This window comes from Frieseomelitta varia, unplaced genomic scaffold (genome assembly GCF_011392965.1).
Source record: "Frieseomelitta varia isolate USP_RPSP 00005682 unplaced genomic scaffold, Fvar_1.2 scaffold_405, whole genome shotgun sequence".
Taxonomy (NCBI): Eukaryota; Metazoa; Arthropoda; class Insecta; order Hymenoptera; family Apidae; genus Frieseomelitta; species Frieseomelitta varia.
Window position 1 is genome coordinate 59,772 of NW_025110152.1, and position 18,096 is coordinate 77,867.

General features: G+C 43.2%; 1 protein-coding gene across 1 annotated transcript in view; it reads left to right on the forward strand.

Moving 5' to 3' along the window:
• The first annotated feature begins 3,952 nt into the window (after positions 1–3,952).
• The window catches only part of LOC122531546 (homeotic protein Sex combs reduced), a 37,823-nt gene continuing 23,679 nt past the window's right edge, over positions 3,953–18,096 (forward strand). Inside the window, exon 1 of the mRNA XM_043659563.1 lies at positions 3,953–7,290. Within this exon, the coding sequence (XP_043515498.1) occupies positions 6,477–7,290 (814 nt within the window). The 5' untranslated portion in view covers positions 3,953–6,476. The remainder of the gene's footprint in view (positions 7,291–18,096) is intronic.

Here is an 18,096-nt window from a genome sequence, read left to right on the forward strand (position 1 = left end):
CTCGTGCACGCCAGCATTCTTTTCTTATGCAAACACAGCAATCTATGGTGAAAGAGAACCATTCCACAGATTCTGAAACTGTGAATATTCCGCAAATGGCTCTCCTCCACCATAGATTCTGCTGAAGAACTGAAAGAGAGAAAGAAACAGAGATAAAAATAGGGTGAAAGAAAGAGGAAAAAGGGGGACCGAGTAAAGGTTTCGTATAGAAGGTTTCTGCTCGGCTACCATCGTTCGTTCCAGGGTTGTGCTCTTTCTCTGGTAGCGAGAGCAAACCTTCTATGGGTTGGACGAGGAGGGCGAGGGTCGATATGGTGCTTGACAGATAGTTTCCCATAGCTCCGGTAATCTATCATGGCCGGCACGCGGATACGTATTGGTTTTTCTGCTACGCGTCTTAGTTGTGAACTTCTAATTCAAAGTTAGCCGCGTGCCGGCCATGAATTGAAGATATATTCTTTTTTTCTCTCCGCTTTCTTGCTTTTCTCTCCTCATCTGTTTCTAAATGAGTTTACAAGATGCTTTTCTCTATTTTTTTGAACATTTTATTAGACTTAATCTTTGTCATTAGGTCACAGAATTATCAAGGAAAAATTATTGCAACTGAACTATGGACTATTTTTGAATGTTCTATGGTCTATGTTCTATGCTACGTTCTGTGTTATTTACAAAATATTCAATTTGTCTACCGGACATGCATTTTTACATTTTCTTGATTGTAATTAAAGAACATATTGACAATAATTTGCTTTATTAATTGGTCTACTGAATGTAAAAGATACTCCACTTATTAGACAAAATATAAATTATAACATATTAATAAAACAAATTAATAAAGAAAATTATTATCGAGGTTTCTTTAATTCTAATCAAAAAATGTAAAAATGCAGAAGAATGATGTGAAATATTATTAATTTTTTTGATGTCACAAAAGTCTGTAAACTAAGAAAAAATTACGACTCTCTTTAAATTTAAGTACATCATGATCATTGTATTCTTTGTTAAACATACATCTTAAAAAGACAATGATACGCTAAAATAAATTAAAAATAATGATTAAGTTCAAACATCTTGTAAAACGCATAAAATAAATGATCAAAAAGAATTGATGTGCTCAAATTTAAAAAGACAAAGTCATAATTTTTTCTTATTTTTCTCATTTTAATGATTTCACAATGAAAATTATTCGAATGTATTTACTCATCTACAGTTTTCTACATTAAACATCAATGACGAAGGCAAGGAGTATTAATCAAAGATGATTTTCTTTTTGTCATTGGTAAGTTCAGTATGTTTATTCGAATTCTAATTCATTGTCCAAAATGAAAATAAATTTAAAAAAAATTATACCTATAGTGATAATAATCATAATAATGATTAATAATAATAATATAATGATAATTAAAATATAGAATTCAAAAATATATACTATTACATTTTCTCTACTATACATATATCTATTTATTTTACAAATCATTTCCACCTATAAATCACAAGAAATGTATTCACTGATTAAAAACCAGTATTAATGACGATAATTACTTGTTCACAGACTGATTTTCATTAGATAAACAACGAATATTGGTGGGGAAAGAAGTCATGAAGTCTGAGGACGGAAAAAAGAAAACACCGAGCAAACCGCATCCCTATTCGCGTCGTGAAGAGAAAGGCATCACAGATACACGTGTCCTGGCGGCTCTGCTTTGCGACACGTGATTCATGGGGGACCCGATACGTTTTTTACACTTGAGATGGCTTTATTAGAATTTCTAATGGGATGAACGGAGAAACAGAGAAACAGCCGCGTGTCACTCTTTTGCCGCTTTGATGGTGTCTCCTTTTCGCTCGCTATCTATTCACTCATCGTTTCTCTGTTCGTCCCATTAGAAACATTCGCCCTATGCCTTTGGGGCTTTCATTACGTCAGTTTGAAATACATTTATACGTCCTGACGTGATGACTTGGTTATCTCTTCACCCAAAAATGTATGTACATCGACGCGATTCTTCGAATAATTTATTCGATTTTGAATTTATCTGGTAAGATTATTACATATTTATATCTTAATTGTATTATTGATAATATGATTAAGATGTAAATATGTAATAATCATACTCTACAATATACCGTCTAACATCTAAAAAATATTATTATATATTGTGAATATTATTCAAAGAGTCGATGTACATACGTTTTTGGGTGATTTTGGAAAGATAACTAGGTCATCACGTCAGGACGTCGATGTATTTCAGAATAAATGAAAGCCAAAGGCATAGGGAGAAGAAATCGGTTTCTAATGGGACGAACAGAGAGACAAATACTAGACGAATGGCACGCGAAAAAGAGACACCATCAAAGAGGGAATAGAGTGACCACGCTGCCGCTTTGATGGTGTTTTCTTTCGCCATTCGTCCACTCTGTTTTTCCGTTCGTCCCATTAGAAATTCTAATAAAGCCACTTTAGGTGTAAAACACTTGTAATAATAAAACAATTTAAATAATTGTATCATTGAATATTATATTTTTAAACTTATACTTTATATTATATATAATATCGTATATTTTAGAAGAGAGTAGATAGAATAATCTAATCTATTCCATCATTTACATAATTTCTATTTTATTACCTAACTTATAATAAATTAAAAATATTTAGCTTTATACTGGACTAAATTATGACATTTCGTCCAATTTCATATTTTTATGAAAAGTAGGAAATTGACTGTAAAAATAATACATTGTTAAAAGAATAAAATCAAGGGAATGGAACCTAATTAAAAATTTCTTTTTCCCATCAAATATAACGAGATTTTTTTGTAAATTTCCTACAAATAATTTCAATTTTAATCTGTCCAATCAACATTCGTTAGAATCCTGTCAACGAAATAATGGACTTCAATCCGGTGTAATCCGATCTGGTTCTCGTCGCCAGAACTCGTTCGAGAGCAGCCTCCAGAAGACCGGAAACGCAGACTCCGAAGTCCTGTACACGCAGGAACAAAGCGGTATCGTCGGAGCGGTGACGAATCCGCAAACGTCCCAGCAATGATCGCGTTTCCAGCGACTCGACGGTGTTTTGCGGTGAGGATGAACCATGTCTGATCCGCGATCACTTGTCAACCTCTGATTCTCTCTCTCTCTCTCTTTCCCTCTCTTACTCTCTCGGCGAACGAGTTAGTTGTCGCGCGCGCGCACGATCGTTCAGGGCACGCCACCACGAAGTGGAAAGAGAGGCCTAGAAGGATGGTAGGTGTAGGACAAATACCGGGCTCCGAAGTGGCGAATACCGAAGAGCTGGTGGGGTTGGCCGCGTACACGTACACAACCGCGGGAGAACTTAAAGTGGAAGAGATAGCCAGTTTGGTTGGCGATGGTGGGGTGCGACAGCGCGCTGGTAGGGGAAAGCGGAAGAAGGAGTGGGGCGGCCGGAGGCGGGCGCGCGCGACAATTCAACAGGAACGAACGCACTTGCCACATCTGGCGAGCGAGTGGCATACTATTCGCATTTCGCCCCGTTTTCCTTTTCCCCCCGAAATCCACCGACTACGATCGAAACGTAATCTGATTTATAGTTCTGCAAGAATCTTTCCTCGCAATCATAAAGATAAAGGGAAGTTTCACGATTATCGTTTGAAATGCAACGCAGACTGGATGTTATAACAGCTGTTTGATAAAGTATAGATGAAAATGGGAGATAGACCAGGGGTAAAGGGAAGCAGGAATGCGATGATTTCATTACGCAGAAAATATGTATAGAAAACCCGACAAAGTCGAGCGCAAAGAATTATCCGCGAGAGGCAAGGAGAGCTCCGCCTCCTCGGCCGTCCCCTACGCTCCGGAACCCCACCGGCACGTCGCCACCCCGCGGTGCCCCCCGTTTGACCAACTGGCTACTACGTCACACATGCTTCTGCTTGCTTCGAGCCGCCAACTCCGAAGGCTCTCCTCTCGACCGGCTCAGTCGGTTCAGTGAGTTACGAGTTGCGTCCGGGTTCGCCGTACGTGCGATAACGGGGGCGTCAATCGGATTGCGCGATTGGGAGAGGATTCCTAACCTCGTGCACGCTTTCCTTTCTCTCTCTCTCTCTCTCTCTCTCTCTTTCTCTTCCTCTCTTCCTCACTCTCTCCTTTCCACCTTCTCTATCTCTCTTTCTCTATCCGTAACGCTTCCGTCTCTGTCGTTCCTTCTTTCGGTCCGTCCCTCTCATTCGGCTATGGGCAACAGGTTTGAATTTATGGGACAATAAAGAGTGTGGTGCGTAGTGCGCGCGTGTTTCCCTCTTGCTCGCTCGAGCGGCTCTCCTCTCTCTTCCGCCAGCGAGAGCAGCCTCGTTTCTCCTACGGACACGTTCTGGGCTCTCCTCATCTGCCACCGTGAACGGAGAACACTGCGCCGAAGACTATCAAACTCTCATAAAACTGTCAGCCACGGTCGGCCGGCTGACTTATGCGCGTCCCTTCTTCCGACCGTGACTAGGGAGACCTGTCTGCTCTTCTGAATCGCGGGGTCACGCGAAATGCGGCAGCGGGTGACTCGATAGCAGTGACCATTCCTTCGTTGCGAGAGACGAGGAAGAATCCCGGTATTGTCGTCAGATGGTCGTTGAATCCTGAAGATTTTGTCAAAAGGAGGAAAACGTACGAGAAAGTTGAAGGTGGATGTTCGAAAGATGACGACGATCGCGCAGTATCGCTGACGTTACGCGTGTCAAGGGACGAGAGATTGGAAGAAGATCGAGACGATCGGCGATCAAGCAAAACGCGGCGGTAGCATCTCGCGGGGAACCACCTCTTCTTCCTTCTTTCGACGAGGCACGAGGGTGTATGCGGAAGGGGGCGCGTGCGCGCGTTGCCCCCTCGCAGAGACGGTAAGCGGAAGACTACTTCTTGGTGACGTTGCGGCTAGAAGGTTGCAGAGGAGAAAACGACGGCGTGGAAGAAAGAGAGAAAAAGAGGCAGAGAGAAAGAGGGAGAGAGAAATCCTCGCCCCACCATCGGTCCTCGGGGCTCCCGAATATCTCTCCATTAGCCCCCCTGACGGTGCTATCCCCTCTCTGTGACCCCTCAGATTTCCTATCTTGCTCGCACACCCCTCTCGTCGGCTCTTGTCACGTCGGGTAACAGCCAGCCAGGCAACACCACCACACGAACAACCAGCAGCAGCAGCAGCAGCGCCAGCAGCAGCACCACGCAGACCCGACGGAGACGCAAGGAACGGGGTTGAAGAATCCTACGCCGGCGGAGAGACCAATCAAGGTTTGACGAACGACGGGGATTGGTCGAGGCGCTCCTCTGACACGCAGAGAGCTCGGGCACGTGACAAGCTACCGCATACACCGGGCCTCCGTTGGATCGTGGCGAGGCCTTCAGTACGATACCAACTACCCTCCGCGCACGCAACAGCAACGGTGAACGCTGAGCCGCGGCAATAAAACGCTTCACCCCCTAATGCGGTGATATCGGTACACCGGCACACCGATCATCCGATCACGGACAGAAAGAATCATTCGCCACGGTTCCGTCTTCAGTCGTCAACGACGGTCGCGTCGTCCACATTCGTCGCGTACGTTTTCACGGTTTTCCGTGAATACTTGTCTGTCGTACAAACGCGTCGTACATCACTCGTTGGTTACGTTTTGGAGATACATCGTAAACACGGCACCGCGAATTTCGTGCACGCAGTTACAAAAGACACAGCGGTGAACAAATCATCGTGCGAACAAATCATCGAGGAAGATAGAAATAAAGAAGTGGATGGGGTCTCGTCTTCAATGGGGCGACCAGATAAGCCGGCTGTTACGCGCTACTGCACGCTGCCTCGACGAGTTCTCTGTAGGTAATTGCGACTCGTGAGGTCGTAAAGAAGCAGAAGACAGTTTTATAGCCCAGGCCCACGTGGCCCTCGTAAACTCGACTCGGCTCAGGTCGGTTTAGACTCTGCCCGCCTGCCGGCACACGACTGCCTCTCCTTCTATTCGTCGCGATCCCCCTCGTTCATTATCGAATCGTTTAGGGACGTGTTTATCCGCGTGTAAAGGACCGCGATAGGTGTAAACACGGCAGAGGAACAAGAGAACGGTGAGATCGTTTTTATTCCTAACCGAGTGATAGCTCCTAACAGCCACTGTTGTTCCTCTATTACCGCCAAGTGTGACATGCTACCGTTTCTATCGTCGTCATCGTCGTCGTCGTCGTCGTCGAATCTATCGTCGCCGTCGTCGTCGTCGCCGTGGTCGTCATCATCATTGTCGTCATCGTCGTCGTCGTCGTTTTCGTTTTTATCGTCGACGTTGTCGTGAAATCAACGACCAGCGATGACAGGTTCTCGTATTTAACGACAGTGCGCGTATCTTACCGCCACTCGAAGACCAAGGATCAGATTGGTGGTGTTGTTTCTCGTGGAAATATCGAACCGTACACACGTGTGGAACGATCGGGCTAACAGTGTGACGACGAGTGCACTACTCGCGTGAACCATGAGTTCCTATCAGTTCGTTAATTCGCTGGCGTCGTGCTACGCGGGCCAGCAAACGCAACAGCAACCACGAGCAACGGCCAATTCACCTGGAGAACCGTTGCAGGCGGCATCGCCCGCAGGTGGAGACTACTACAACCCGAACGCAGCAGCGACCAGCTATCCAACACCGTGTTACTCTCCCCAGCAACACTATCCTCAGCATGCTTACGCCACTCCAGCCTCTGGAATGCAACACACAGCGCCCACCGGCATGATAGACTATACGCAGTTGCAGCCGCAGCCCCGGCTAAGCGCGACGACCACCTCGCAGCAACACAGTTTGCACCAACAGTCGCAGCATCATCCGCAACAGCATCATCCTCAACAGCAGTTGCATCAAGATCCGACGACGCCGCTTCTTCAGGCCGCATCCGCGCCATCGGCACCGTCCACATCTAGCTGCAAGTACGCCGACTCAACGTCCTCCACGAGCGTCGCCTCGCCCCAAGATCTAACCACGTCCACCTCGAGAAACAGTCCAACCCCTCTGGTGGCACCTGGCACCAGCAAGGCTGCATCAGGCCTCACCTCGCCACCAGGAAGTTCGTCGAGGTCGTCGGTTGCCGCCTCGGCCGCCTCACCTGCCAGCGGAAGTTCCAGACCAGTGGCAGAAGGTAGCTCCACGTTGACCACCGCGTCGTCCGCTTCGTCGCCAGCATCCTCCACCTCCAGCACCTCCAGCACCGGCAACAACACGTCGAACAAAACGAATCCCAGCGGTAACGAGCCACCCAAAATCTATTCGTGGATGAAGAGGGTGCACATCGGTCAGAGTAAGTCCACCGAATCTCTCCTCTCGTCTTCTACTTCGTTTTTTTCTTTTTCTCAGGCCGATCGCCACGACCGAACGCACGTTAATTTACGGGTTACGGTCGGACGGTAGACGAGATTCAGCCAAATTGCTGTGCCAGTTGATCCCAAACGCAATAGGTCGTCCGATTCGGAGAGATACTCGCGTTCTGAGTAGGAAATTTTTGCGAGACAAGGATAATTTGAATTTCGCGAGGGGTAACGTTAAAAACCACGATTCTTCGTAGACCTGTTATTGAAATATTCCCATAAATTAATCTCCTTGGAGTCTCAATTCTTTGTCGACGTGATCTTCCTGTCCGAAGCTGGTATATTTGAAATAACATTGTCGGTATTGCAAAAGATATAGTAACTTCTTTTGATCTATACGATATGCCTCGCGTTTCTCTGTTCTCCATTTTTCGCCCCCTGCCGATGCGTGCACGTGATCGAGAAAAGGTTCGAATTTCGGAAAGTCCGGCAGCCTTTGTGTTTTCTGGAACGAATTGCGCGTGTACCGAACGCACACAGCGGGCAAGGAAAAGGGACGGAGAGACGTTCACCGTGCGAAAACGAAGATTCTGTTAGGCCGTAAATTGCGCGCCGGCTTGGAACCCCCGATCGGCGATAAGTCATCGCGAATATCTGCGAAAGAAACGTCGCGGTTTGGTAAAAGTAAGCAGCCGGTGATTTGTAGATCGGCGCTACGGAAATTTGTGCTAGTGTATCATAACGAGGAATGCGGACCTCGGTTGCGGCCGTGTGATTATTTCGTGGCGGCTGCCACCTTAAACAGCGTGTTAAATCACTGCTAAAATATATCGGCGGAGCGATTATAAATTTCGATACTCGTCGCTGATAGCGTATATCACGCACCGCGGTGTTCAGAACCCAGTGGTTAATAAGAAAAATCTTGCTCCATCGTTTCGAGTATTCTTGATCGTTTTTGAAAGGTTTTTTTTTAATAATCATTTGGTAAATCGGAGGACAAGTTGGTTACTCTATCGATACTAAATGCGTGTTGCTTCGTGGAGCAAGACGATGCCTCAAATATAACGAGTATTCTTCATCGTTCGTGGAAGATCGTTAATCGTTCGATAAATCGAGACACAAGTTACTTAGTTTGCCAATACAATATTAATAATACAATAGAAGAGATCACAGAGTATTCTAAATAGACATTACATAGTGTATAGCATGGAGAATCTTCTTAAATACGTAGTAAATTTTCCAATTCGATTCTCTCGAAAACTAAGCGTCGGGTAGAAGAATTTTATTGTACATCTTCTTATTTTTTCACGACAACCTCTTGCCCACTTGACATGTCATTTGGCCACACCCTATTTATTTATATTATCTTGCATATTATCTTTATTCTCGGCATTGCTGAATGCTATTATCTAATAATAAGATCCTAAAGTTAAGGTTCTTATTAAAATCTATGCAATATTCACCATTCGACGTTTGTGTCGCTCGTGACCAGTAAAAAATTTTCTTTGACCGTTTCGAATATTTCTGTTGTTTGTGGAGAATTTCTCAATAATTGCAGCACAAATTAATTAGTTTACTCGATTAGTTTACTTATTAATAAGTACGTGTCACTTTATGGGACGGCTAATGGAAGCCGGTGCGAGGTGAAAAAAATTTATCGGAGGGCAATTTAGAGTAATTTACTCGTCGGGACGAATGTAGTTTATAAATGTTTCCCGTTATCGCGGAATGGCCGACGTGTAAGGACAAGCGGCGCGCAAGAATAGCGGAAAATAATCGATAGTACAAGCTCCGGTTCTTCGAAAGAAGGTGAAAATTACGTGACCATTCTGTCAGAAGTAAAAGTAGAATATATTGAAACTTTGACGAAAGTTCAGGAAGGAGTCAAGGTGGATAGATGATAGATGCGGATTAGCCTGGATACTGATACGAGCAGATAATAAACGAGAAACATGTTAAACGTTGACAAGGGAATCTGGCTGTGAATAAAAGATTCATACTCAATAGGAATTTTTTGTTGACAGAAAATTGAAACAATTGAATTAAAAAATTTGTAATAAGAATTGTAAACGACAGACAGAATAAGTTAATCGTTCCAGAGAAGGTTCATATTCAAAAATACGAAATTTCGATCAATCAAATTTCTTTTCCCGATAAAAGTGGGTATTTCAAATCTGAACCTCGCTATTCGAGAAAATTTCAATCGTAAAAGCTTTTCTTCTAAAGGCTGTTACTTCTTGCAAAACACCATCAAAATTGATGATCCCACAAACGCCTTTCAAACAAACACCAATTTCAACAGACACCAGTGACCAGAAAAATGAAAAGATAAGACACGAAAGTATCTGTCTGTCGAAGAGACTAGCCCCAGTGACGATTGCCCACAAGTTCTCTCGTAGAAGATAGTGTACTATCGCATCGTGAACCAGGAGATCTGTGTGTGAAATCGCGCGATTACATAAACCAACTGTGTCCGGGGCACAAGTGGTTGCCGCTACCGTGTTAGTAGTCCCTCGTGAAATCGGCTCGCTGATTCTTCTGCGGATAACCGGGCGTCGGCTATAAAAATACGGAAACGAGAGGAGACAAATAGAGTGCGTTGGTTCCGCGCAGGGACGAGGGAACGCGCCACGGAGGTTAGACCCCGTGGCAGAGAATGGCGAGAGAGGAAAGAGTACGTGGAAGAAGGAGAGAGGGGGGAAGAGAGGGCCGGTCCGAGGCCAGGACAAGAGTAATTCAGCGGAGTCCAGGAGACTGGATCCACCTGCCCCCATGGTTCAAAGGAGATAAGACAGCGAGCGCTGGTCGCGTTCACATTAGTCGCCCCGCGTGATTTACTGCGTGGCCAGTATGATTCAGTCAGCGGGGAATTTGACGAAGAATTAATGGTATTATGATATCGTGTGTAACTCTATGTATGTGCGCCCGGGCCATAAATCAGGCTGCATTGTGAGGCGCGGGGGGCCCTTTCCTTCGTCGTTTCGCTCTCTTTCTCCGCGGCCCCCCCCTCTCTCTCTTGCTCTCTCTCTCTCTGTCTCGTCGACACACCGCTGTATGTGTGCGTTTCTTTCTTCGTTTCCACGGTCCGTTCTCTTACGCGTTCCCTCTCTGTTCGTCTTTTCACTGTGCGCGTCCGGCCTCTCACGAACGAAGGCCGAAGCTCATTCGAGAGGGCCTTCCAAACGGGATATACGAAAACCAAAGCTCCTTTCCTGCGCCTCTCTCGACTTCCTCTCTCTCTCCGCAGTTTTCGTTCTCTCCTCTCCTGCAGTTTCCTGTGCGTCGTTTCTGGTTTCCACCGCGCGGCCGGGGGGCTAGAGTTACCGTTACGGATTTCCCGAATTACGGTCAGAAAAATGTCCAACGACGAGCGCGATCTTCTGCTTCGAGGAAAGTCCCTTGTCCTTAAGAAATAGTTCTTGAAATTTCGATTCGATAGAAACTCCATCGTGCGATATACTTCAATCAAATTATATTAACACACGAGTAGTCTGACTTCAGAACCACGTAGTTTAAATGATTAGAGTAGAATTCGTCTGTAAAGCTAGACGTATTGAGATAGAAGTCGAAAGCTTGTCCCGTGTATCCAACGCAACCATTGTGAAGGCCCGAAATCTTTGAGCAAACGGACGAAAAGATGTCTCTCGAGAGTTTAACCTTGCGTTAATTGCGCTGGCGCTGCCATAATAACCGGTTCGTTCAGGGAATTGTGAATAAACGAACGAAGCACAGGATGATCGTAAATCACGAAAAGTCACACGAACGTATTCCCGTCAAAGGGTGTATTGTGCTCTGAGATAATTACGCTAGGTGAGTTCTGACCTGGCCGTGTCTTCTGTAAACGATCTTTGAAAGCAAAGGAACCGTTGTTCGTTTGTTTCCCTCCTCCTTTCTCCTCTTCCACAGAGATTCTGAATTGAGAATATTTTGATGCAAATTCGCCAGATCCACGAGCAACATTTTTTTGACTTCAGATTGTGCAATCAGCGAATTGCATACACGTTTATGCATTTGCGAGAAAATTGAATATGCAAAAGTGTGTACGTTACGTGGAAAAATATATATAAAATATCGGCAGTAAAGTATTCATTATGTTTCAATAAATTATATAAATAAAAAATTTAACATAAGAACATAAAGAATTGTAAAGAATTCATCGTTTTACACAAAACTCAACCAGCGTAATATATAATTATGCGATGGCCTAATATTCGGAAAAATATGAGTTTAATAATCATTGATAAATTAAGAATATCTTTCGTTCGATCTAGTGTCAAACATGAGAAAAAACACGTGTCAAAGGACATAATATTCTCCTCGTTCCACAAATCGAACGTACGTTCGCAAGGGTTGATTCACGAAACCAGTTTCTATATTAATATTCTTTTATGTATGCTTTTAAATCGTCGCGACGATCTATCGTTGTTGTTCTACAAAATCTATTTTACCAAATAATCAGAACATCGCAATGATCGCTGATACAGCTAATGAGAATTAATTTACAGTATCTCTTTCGAATATCTTAATATTTAAAACGTTACATTACTAGCCTGCCAGTAATTAAAAAATCATTTGCTATTAGCAGGCATTCTATTCCGATGATACAAAGTTTAAATGATATTTGAGAAATAGAGGAAGATCTTTGCTGAACGCAACATCGAACTTGGAGGAACAACGGAAATATTTATCATCGACGCTGAAATAGTACGTCGAGTTTCAACGACTCGAATCGGTGGCAGCGAACCTCACGATGGCGTCGAACCTCGTCACGGTACACGTTTCGTAAGAGCTCGAGAGAGAACACGTAAGAAAATAGACATCTCCTCGCATGTCCGCGTCAAGGGGAAAATAATTGATTCGTCAAGGATCGTGTTCAACAACGTGACCTAGCTGGAGCGTCGCGACGCTTTGAAACACGCTGATACATAAATCGTTCAACCACGAGACCTGAAGAAATAAACAGATCGCGAATCAGATATTTTCGTGAACGAAACTTCCGCGATGGAAAGAACAAGCCACAATTGCCCTTCGAGAACGAAAATATCAACTATTCTAGGTCGAAGAATTGGAAAGTGGCGTCGTTCTGGGTAATAATAGACGCGGAACGTGTATTTAGCCTCGTTGAGTTTGATATGAGACGGTTATCAGTTAAGAAAGATGATCTTTGGTAGCAAGATTGTGGAAGATCGAGTTCAAATTCGATTTTTCTGGCGAAATAGATGCTGACGGTATGAAATGTGTATTTCTTTGTTTCATTTCTGGTCGTAACGGGAGTCAGAGTTAACGAGTGAATGTTTCATAAGGTCTACAATTGGATATCCTAGCAGGACCAAGTAATTTGTGTTCGATCAAACTTTTTTACTTGACCACCGAAGGTAAAAGATGACTTCATTCGATAAAGCTGTCTGGAGAATCGTATTTTAAAAAAATTTTTTTTTATTATTATCGAGTACATCCTGCAAAAAGTTAGCGAATTAAAAAGTTGGGAGATCCTGGGCATAATTAGTATTCCGAGAAAATGATGCAGGCAATTAAAGTTCTTCTTCAAGGATCTTCCACGGCTTGTTCCACGCATAATTATCTCATACAAGAACCGCGCAATTCTCAATATCCTTTCCATTATACGCGATCAGAATTTATTCGAAATTACGTATCTTGATCGTTGTTTAAAGAGCTACAAGTTTCACCGAAGCAGCGTGGAATTATTTTTCGCTTCAAAAAGGAGATATTCATTACAGATATTCGAAAATGAACGCGATATGTTTACCAGCGTGTCTATGATAGAAGCGCGCGATTATTCTCGCAGAGCCGAGTTAGCACGAAGACAAGGCCAATTTACTTATCCAGTTTCTCACGCTTGCATCGACACGTTCCTATCTGACCGAGCTGAAAAATCAATCGGAGCCAAGACACGAAAATCATCACAATTAACACGAAATCTCGTTCCAATGTCCGTGTCGGGAATCTTCGTTTCGCGCTACTTGACGACAAAAAATCGGCGAGAGAGAAGAAGAGAGGCAGCGGCCGCCTTAATGTCCACGAAACACGCAGCATCGAGAGAGAGAGAGAGAGAGAGAGAGAGGAGAGAGAGAGAGAGAGAGAGAGAAAGAAACTTGACGATAACGATCGGCGAAACACGACCTACGGAGCATGACGATTTCTTGCATCGACGAAACGAATCGGTCGAACGACTCGGTAGCTCATCCTCGATGGCCGTCTATTTAGAAACGATGGTCGATTGGCCATTAGGAGGCACGATAACCAACCTCGCGCGGCCGGTTATCGTTCATCGAACGATTGCGCGATTATTTTTGCCTGAAGAGGTTAACGATTCGGGCGAGATATTCGCGAAATCAAGCGGAAGATGGCTTTGCGTAATTACAGGCTTCGATTACAGTTCTCTCATAAATAAGCACAGAGAAGATCCTTTCCGGACGTTTTTCTGGTATACTCCGTCGGTAATCGATCGATAAGTTCGTTTGTTTAAACGTTTCGGATTATTTGACCACAGAACGATGTTCGTGCAACGAAGAAGACACGAGCCAGGTCTTTCATTCGGTATGAAAATCATGGGATACGCGTTGAGAAATTGTTGTAACAGCGGGCGTTGAAAGCTTCATAGATCGAAGCTTCCGCCTGAAAAACATTGGCGTAAGAGTCGTGACTCTTTGTGAAAGTAAGACGCACGGGTAGCTAGTTGATTATGAATAATAAACAAATTATGAAAATATTGATTAATAAATGGAGAAGATATTAACTTGATTGTCTAGAATTTTTCTTAGGAACAGAACAATAATTTTTTACTTTTGAGAAACACTTTCCTTTCTACACATATAGGCTCGTTCAAGATTTGAGTAACGGGAAAGTCGCGTAATGAATTTATCGCGATAACATTCCTCTCGGACTTTTCAAAAACAATCCATATGGTTTGACGTCCAGACAAACAAGTTCCCCTATCGATTAATACACATTAGGAGTGGCACGATCGAGATCACTAATAAGTTCGCAGAGATCCTTCAATCTTTTCCAACAAATCAATCGGCGTCGGAGGAAAATGTTTGCACGGCGAAAGAGATAAGAAATTACGTGGAAAGAAGCACATTCATTTTTATGAAAGTCCAGTTGGACGCATCGGCAACTTTTTAATTTCTCCACGGCTTTCCTTTTCTACTAGTCAACAAAACGGAATTTTCTCCAAGGATACAAGATTCGCTTGTAGTGCGGTTTCCATTTGATCTTGTAAACAAACACTATGGCAGCAACAAATATAATTTAAGACGAAGGAACGCGTTACACTTCCCCTTCACATTCCACAGTTACCGTGTAATTTTTCAGAAAAGATTCGTATAATCGCGTTGCCATTATGGCTATCATTTAATTCCACATAAAATCCCTTCCGATCGAGGTTTTCGCGTCGGAAACAAATGCCTCTACGTGACTTCATCCTCGATCCAGCGCGCTCCGTATCTTTTCATCCTTCGACTTATTTGCCATCTAGCGATCTGAAGATCGTCTACCTCCGCAGCCCGTAATCACGAGTCAATCATTCCACGATAAATAGAAGACTACGAACAGATAGAGCCACGAACGAAGGTTTATAGGATCGTTCGAGCCTATCGGTAGCAGTGAAAATGGCCGGTCACGGGAACAACCACCGATTGCTTTCTCCCCCTTTGAACAAAATTCCGTCTCGATCGTCTTAACGTGTTGGCTCTGGCTATCATCGGTTACGTTTCGAGTGGTTAGAAGTCGTTACATGGCCGTAGAAAGGGTGGCGCGATTCGAACGATGGATAACAAGCGGATAATACGAGAAGCTATTACGAGTACGCTCTTCGGGGGCATATTTGTTTGGTCGATTGCAATAAATAGCTGAAGCATTTGCGATTGATCGCCGTTCGGGCTGGCCGGGTTTGGGTCAAGGTAGACAGTAACACGGGAGTAGGTTAAATGCGTTTCTCCAGTCGACTATCAGTTTATTATTTGGCGGAAGGGTATATGATTTTAAATTGAAGAATTTACAGTGATAAGAAAGCGGAAAAGTATAAATTTAGTATTCAAAAATACGAGTTACTGTAAATACAAATGTTAATTGACTATTTTTAATAACAATTTGTAGCGCGTTCCAAAAAATGATTTGATTTTTATTGATTTATTTATTGATTTGATTTTTGTTAATTGCTCGTTATTGCAAGAACCTCTTCAATTTTATTTGGCCAGTAGAACGGACTTTGGATAGTCCGAATATCGAAACAGAATGAAACATACTTCCAGGTTGTTATTTGGCTTGTTAGAAATTACTAGAAAGATTCTGTGAAATTTGTAATCTTCTTGACTCGAAGGTTCTAGGCTCTAGCATTAAATGCTAAGCGGTCACAGTCCTCTCCCAGAAGATTTGTCACTATCTTCTAAGCATTTTTTTGGGATTTAAGACATTTGCCAGATTCTCTTTTTGTTATAACATATTCCCCTAAATATTTCGCCGGGTCTACAATTTATTGGAGACTCGGTTCAGTCATAAATCATGGAAAGCTAAGTAACAACGGGGCATCTGCTCCTTCGAACAATCTCGAAATCTTCGAAATCTCTCATATCTAACAAGCTGGTAGAATATTAAGCATCGAACGAGTGGAATTTTTCTCAAAACCGTTGGCAAAATTAATCTACCTGCTTCTATATTATGGTAATTTTCGGCGCAAAGTTTAATCTCGAATTAAAGTTGGCCGAACGATCGGCTTTTTCTGTCTGATCTCTAATAGGAAATTAACAAGCCCAGAGATATTGTTGCATGCCCGAAGGATCTTCGAAGGTATCGGCCACGTATGATGATGAGAACGCGCAGACGTACCGCGTGCATCCACGATTATACCATGGCTAACAGGCGAAACTAACGCGGAGGAACGCTAGGCTTGGAACTGGTTTTCCCAGTCGCGTCGCATATTTCATTTTAGTAACAACAAAAATTCTTTTCGTTAGTATGCATTAATCAATCAGCGTGCACAAGCAATGCGCTGTCAAATATACAGCTAGTTCCGTGTTGAGGTAATACACGGCCTCGCGCGGCGGCCGCCGTCGTGTATCACGACAGAGATCGAACTTTATACACGACTGGTTAATAATACTTAATTTACTTCGTGAGATTGCTACTTCATGCAGTTTTTATCAGGGACCGAGATACGATCGCGAACGAATCACGAAAGAGACGAGTCGAACGATTCCTAAATTAAGACATTTGCAATATTCTTTTCCAAACAACTTTCTAAAATGTCGTCGTTCTACCAAATGTTTCACGCTTCGTACGAAAAAATTAATTTTTTTATAATCCTCTCAAGTTTGTGCTCAATAACTTGAGCTTTTTGTACAAATTCTAAATCATCATTATCATGGCAAAAATATCTTCACATTATTCGACCAGATTAATTAAACTAAAATTATTAGAGAACTAAAACTTTGGACCAGTCTAGCTCGAGTCTAGTAAAATTTATATTATTTTAAACCTTATTATTATAGATAACGAGAGTTAAAACACAAATAATGAAAATGTGAAACAAGACGGATCCACGTCAGAGAAGCCATTTTAAAAAGCTACGAACTTAGAATGGCCAAAGTACACGTTCGCTACGCGATAGAAGGTGGACGTGTTGGAGGAAGGTCGTCCAATTTGGATCCGAGCGCGGGCAAGGACTCGCAGCGCGGTACAAATCACTTATTAGGACATAAATTTTCATTGCAAGCAGCTAGCGTAAACGGGATGAGCCGATGGGGTAATGGATGTGTGCCGGGAGCGAAGTGGGCCGCCTGTTGCTGCGTGGCCCGCTCGCCACGGGGATCCTTGATCCTTATGCTCCTGCAGTCGCTCTCTTTTGGCCCCGGCAAACCCCTCCCCGAAGAAGGAGGATTCCCGCTCCTGAAAATTTACGAGCTGCCGCTGAATGGCCTCGGCTGGCCTGCCGCCACGTTACACGCGTTCCGTGGTTTTCCCGCGACAAAAGTCCCCGGAAAACCTCTCCTGATGTCTTTTTCCCTCGATTGCTTCCAAACGTCTTCATACGGTCCACTGAGTACAAGTTCATATACACATTGTGTATCGTGTGTGTATTGTTGCAGGAAAATTTGAAATTTTATTACGTACTCGTATGAGATAATTATTATATTAGTAATAATGTTTAGTTAAAATTTACGATTCACTTCTGGCACTAAGGTAGTTGCGTTGTGTAACATAATGAACGTTTCTCAATTAATTGTATTTTTCACGCAAAATATTTGAAAAGAAAAATATTTATGTATCAGGAACATTGGCATATATTGGAGAAATTAAAATCACAGAAATATTTATATTAAGAAACTCACGTTTCAATTTAGTGCTTGAGAATTAATAATGGAATGTGAAATTCTATTTGAATAGAATTTAATATCAAAAAAATCAGTTTCCCTTTCTCTTTCTCTCTCCTATTTTCCACAATATCATTCGATAACTACATGGTACTTTCGAAATCGCAGAAAGACTGGCCAGCGCCTGTTAAATCTTCGATTTATATTGGAATTGTCGATTATCATAAATTTCATTCGAAGTCAATTGAAAAGCCGCGGTGTCTGAATCAGATAACATTCCTGTTTTCCCCGATCGACAAATTGTCTACGTATTACTAGCTATTTAAACGAGTCCGATAAAAAGATCGGGAGGAATTCGAGGCTCGTATGAAACGGAGCATTCGTCGGCTCAGACCGAGCCAGTGATTGTAAAAAAACGGTGTTTCGCTCCCCAGGAAATTTATGGCCTGCTCTTGAATGGCGTCTATT